The following is a 4,784-nucleotide window of genomic DNA, read 5'->3' as shown; positions in this document are numbered from 1 at the left end:
TTTACTACCGTATCAATTCAAAATAAAATATGGTGAGTAGGATAACGATTTTACGGCTTATAGATGATGTACATATCGAAGAAAATTTTATTATAATTGTATGCTGAGGAATTTTACGAGATTTTTTCAACACTATTTTTTCGTTGAACGAGATATTGAAATAGTATTTCTCAATAAGTTAAATTATTATTGAATTTAAAAAATAACTTATTACTTATTAGGTTTTTTTTATTTTTATTTTTTATTTTTAGAACCATTAGCTTATTAGTTATTACTATTACAGTTCAACAATTACAGATAGTGATTACATAAACCAATTAAAATAAATATGTACTAAGAAGCAATAGAAGTTGGTAGTAATTAGAATATAAATATAACAAAATATTATGATTATGATTATGAATTTGGATTCGGTGGATAATTAAGGAGAGACGGTATTCTTAGATAGTAATGAGTTTAAGAGTGTGGATAAAAGTGAAGTTAGTAGGGTAATGAGGGAGTTTAGTTGCGTAACAAACTGAGATAAAATATTATATATAGGTTCAAAGTTAAAATTATTTGAGTTGCTTGAAGTTGCTTCTGCATAAGTTTTGGCCTTGGATTTTTCTTTGTCACGGGTGTGCACTGACGGGGGCTCCGCTGTGACTAGCAAGATCACCCTTGAGGGCACTAATCGTGGAACAAGTGGCGTGGTCTTGAGATGACCATTCTTATGATGACTGTTCAAAAATGTAATTAATGAAGGACAACCTTTGTAGTTCGCGGTATGTGCGCCAGAACATAACGCACATTTCACAGGCAGTTTCGAAGATTTGACACAGTCCGCGGTAAAATGGTTGTTGCCGCATTTGACACAACGTGGTGATTCACTATAGTAAGAGCGAGTGTGACCGTATCGCTGACATTGTTTGCATTGTGGAGGGTAACGGGATTGATGCGGCTTTTCGACGACTATTTTGGAATTTAGGAGGGAGGAAAATTGGAAAATGCTCCGGTTAAAATCGGTTGCTTCTAGGACAACGGTAAATAGTGGTAGAGCCTGTTTACTAACTCGGTTGCGGACGTTTAGTACACTTATGATAGAGAAGCCCAGCTCCCGGAGGGCCTTATCTATATCCTCAACAGGAATAGTATGATGTAGATATCGGATGAACACTTTGAATGGGCGTTTATGACGGGGTGCCCACGTATGACATTCCAAGTCCGAGTCGTTGCAATATTCGACCAATTTATCGTAACCATTGCAATTACGAGGTTTGATAAGACATCGTACTTTTTTCAAGTGTTATACTATAAACTACTAGTCTACACCACATAAACTTATCAACCATGGCTCCAGGAGGTAAATCCACGGGTAAAGCGATGAAGAAATCGTCCGGAAAGACACAGAAAAACATCGCCAAGTCCGACAAGAAGCGTAAGCCCAAGAGGAAAGAATCATACGCCATCTACATTTACAAGGTGTTGAAACAAGTACACCCCGACACCGGCGTCTCTTCAAAGGCCATGAGCATTATGAACAGCTTCGTCAACGACCTTTTCGAACGCATCGCCGCCGAATCCAGCCAATTGGCTCACTACATCAAGCGTTCTACTATTACCAGTCGGGAAATCCAAACTGCCGTCCGACTTCTGTTACCCGGTGAATTGGCCAAGCACGCCGTCAGTGAAGGAACCAAAGCCGTGACCAAATACACCAGTTCTAAATAACTTATACCACTGTGTATGTTATTTAACACCTTAAAAAGGCCCTTTTTAGGGCCACCAAAAATTATTTATGACAAATCTTAGATTATAGCTATAGCAACAACTGAATATTTGTTAATATTTTCTTTTAATTTAAAATGACTATTAACTTTTTAATATTTATATTAAATTTATCTATCTATCGAGTAGGCATGGGAATTTCAACTCATTTTATTGAATCGAATCCTTAGACTCAACTCAGTTTAATGAGTCAAAATCAAAACATTTGCCTATAGGAGCATGTGGGTTATTTATTTCATATTACACATACAATGATAATAGTTAAAAAAAAGTTTTTTCAAATCATTTCACAGTAAGAAATGTGAACATTTCAATCTTTATAATTATTAATTATATTCATTAATTCCGGTCAATGTTGAACTTACAGGAAAAGGCCCAGTTTGCGATATGGAAAAAGAGCCCCCTAATAGGCAAATGTTTTATTTAGCGCAGAATAGACACAAATAACTAAATACGTTGGTAGGTACCTAACTAAAATTCATTCATTTGATATATTTACTCGTTACGGTTAACAGTTACAACTTAAAAACTTCAAGAAGAAATGAGAACCATTCAACAATGTAGTATGAACAACTTTTAATTTAGTTTAAATGCCATAAAAACAAATAATCATTGTTGAACTATAAATAAATAAATAATTTTTGTAACTTATATCATTGGTTATTTGTTTATAATATTAATAATTATTTATCATAGATTAGAACAGGGGTCTCCAACCTCTTTTTACGGCGGACCAAATTTGATATACGCTTTGGCATCGCGGGCCAACATTTATAGAAAAAATGTGTTGTCTATCTAGGATTTTAGGATTAGTTTAATTGAGATATAAATAAGAATAGATGAGATTTATTTAAAAAAATGTATGTTTATTTATTTATAGAATTTTATTATTTTATAATTCAAAATTTGTTTTATTATGATACGAGTAAGTTACTTAGTGAGACTTTTGGAACTGCTTGGGTTTTAAAATGTCTTGATAGTTTGTATCAAACTTTGTGGTTCCAATTAGCAACGTAACTTGTAAATGTTCGTCACTTAAATTAGTTCTGTACTTAGATTTGACATATTTCATTGTTTAAAACACGGCACTCTGTATCGACTTTCCGTTTTTTCAAATTTTTTCAAAACTTACAATTTCCATCAATGATGCAAAATGTACTATTTCCCATGTAAATGGTATAGGACGGAGAATGTATGGATGCAAAACGTACTATTATCAAAAAAAACGTTGTCCAAAAATTCTATTTTAATGTTAGATAAAAGTTTTTTGTTTAATATATTATCAACTTGCCAATCTAAATTACAAAAAAAAAAAATCTTTTATAACTTTGAAACATTATCCCTTTCAGTCCCAAAATTATGAAATGGGTAAAAAAAAAATATTCAAATCAAGAAACCTTATTTTTAGAACATTGTAAATCCAATAAAAAAAGTTGGGGGTACTTTTACCCGTTTTTGCCAAAATGGGAGGGTTGTCCGTTACAATTGACATTATGAATCGGAGGAAAAAAATGACATGAAAATAAAATTTTTAATTTTGGTACTTAATAAAATGTAAATAATAAAAAAAGGACAATTTAATATAAAACAATATATGAAAGGGAAACATTGTCCTTGGGCAATCAAATATTTTGTAATATATGGTGATAGTGGTCTTATGTATAATTTTCTTTTATACCGAGGTAAAGCTACAGAATTTGATCAACATTTTTTAAAACAATTTGGATTGGAAGGTACAGTTGTCTTAATTCTTGCCTAAAGTTAGGGTAAAACTTGAGGTTATATAATTTTCTAATATGAAATTTCCATTTGTCTTTTTAACTAGGCACCATTATTTTAATCCCAAATCATGTATACCATGAATTATTATTATTATTGTTGTTGTTATTTTTATTTTATTCACAATAACGGCTTTTATACGTTATTGATTGTGTTGATAGGTACTTGTCTTTGTAGTTATATTGTTATTTACTATTATTATTATTAATATTATTTCATTAAGCTACTACATATTGCATAAAATTGTTAAAATTAACTATATAGTTTAAATAATCTTATTTTATTTGTTAATAAAACTATTTTTTTTTTAATCTAAGTAGTTTATTATAACATTTTTTTTTTTTGTGTACAATAATAAAATATACTTAATATTATGTAATAACAATAATCAATAGATAATAATTATTAACTTTTTCATGCAAATTTTCTCTTTTTAGCTCCTATAATTTTCGAATCTTAATTCAAAAATAAACTCACATCACACCATGACTCTAGTTAATAATTAATAGATTGTTAATTAACTCATTAATTAAATATGGGTTTATAGATTTTTTCCGTTATTCAGTTTAAATAAGTGTAGGCATAAGTATAACAGAAAAAAAATCAGGGTTTACTATTATTGTTCGTAGATCATAATAGATGACATTTTATTACAAATATGTGAGCAATAGACATAAATCTAATACAATAAACATCATCTATAAGCCGTAAAATCGTTATCCTACTCACCATATTTTATTTTGAATTGATACGGTAGTAAATAAAATAATAATCAATTATTTATAAAAAAATATTATTTTACATATTTTTATTATTTCTATTTCTTAATTATTTTAACGTTAGTTGTGTGAAGTGACACATGTTTGCACCAAATACCAATTACCTCAGATTTTAGAAACGCCTTGTTATCTCTTATATTTAGCAAGTTGTGTTAAACAAGTGCCGGTGTTGGTTTTATTTAGTCAACCTGTGCAAATTCATAATATATAATATGTAGTAGAGCGTGCTAGTGACAAGGGAAGGCTCAAGGCACACTCAATGAAAAACGTTCTAGATAATACTAGATATACCATTGAAAACAGAAGTTATGAATATTGAAAAGCAATAGGCACTAAGTAGTATGATGAAGTAGTAATAAGAAAATGTTTAGGGGTCCTGAAAAGGACCTTTTTCTGATAAATTTAGTAATTGAAGTTTTAGACTTTTTTTTCGGTCTTTTTTGGCAATAGTACCGCTTG

General features: G+C 30.3%; 1 protein-coding gene across 1 annotated transcript; it reads left to right on the top strand.

Moving 5' to 3' along the window:
• Positions 1-1,326: 1,326 nt before the first annotated feature.
• LOC112599268 (histone H2B-like) lies at positions 1,327-1,753 on the top strand. The gene has a single exon (XM_025346076.1). It carries the CDS (start codon positions 1,330-1,332, stop codon positions 1,708-1,710), a length of 381 nt encoding a protein of 126 aa, XP_025201861.1. The 5' UTR covers positions 1,327-1,329; the 3' UTR covers positions 1,711-1,753.
• The last annotated feature ends 3,031 nt before the right edge of the window (positions 1,754-4,784 follow it).

The sequence above is a fragment of the Melanaphis sacchari genome, unplaced genomic scaffold (assembly GCF_002803265.2).
Source record: "Melanaphis sacchari strain LSU unplaced genomic scaffold, SCAv2.0 Contig506_pilon_pilon, whole genome shotgun sequence".
Lineage (NCBI taxonomy): Eukaryota > Metazoa > Arthropoda > Insecta > Hemiptera > Aphididae > Melanaphis > Melanaphis sacchari.
This window is presented reverse-complemented; position numbering and strand designations above follow the sequence as displayed.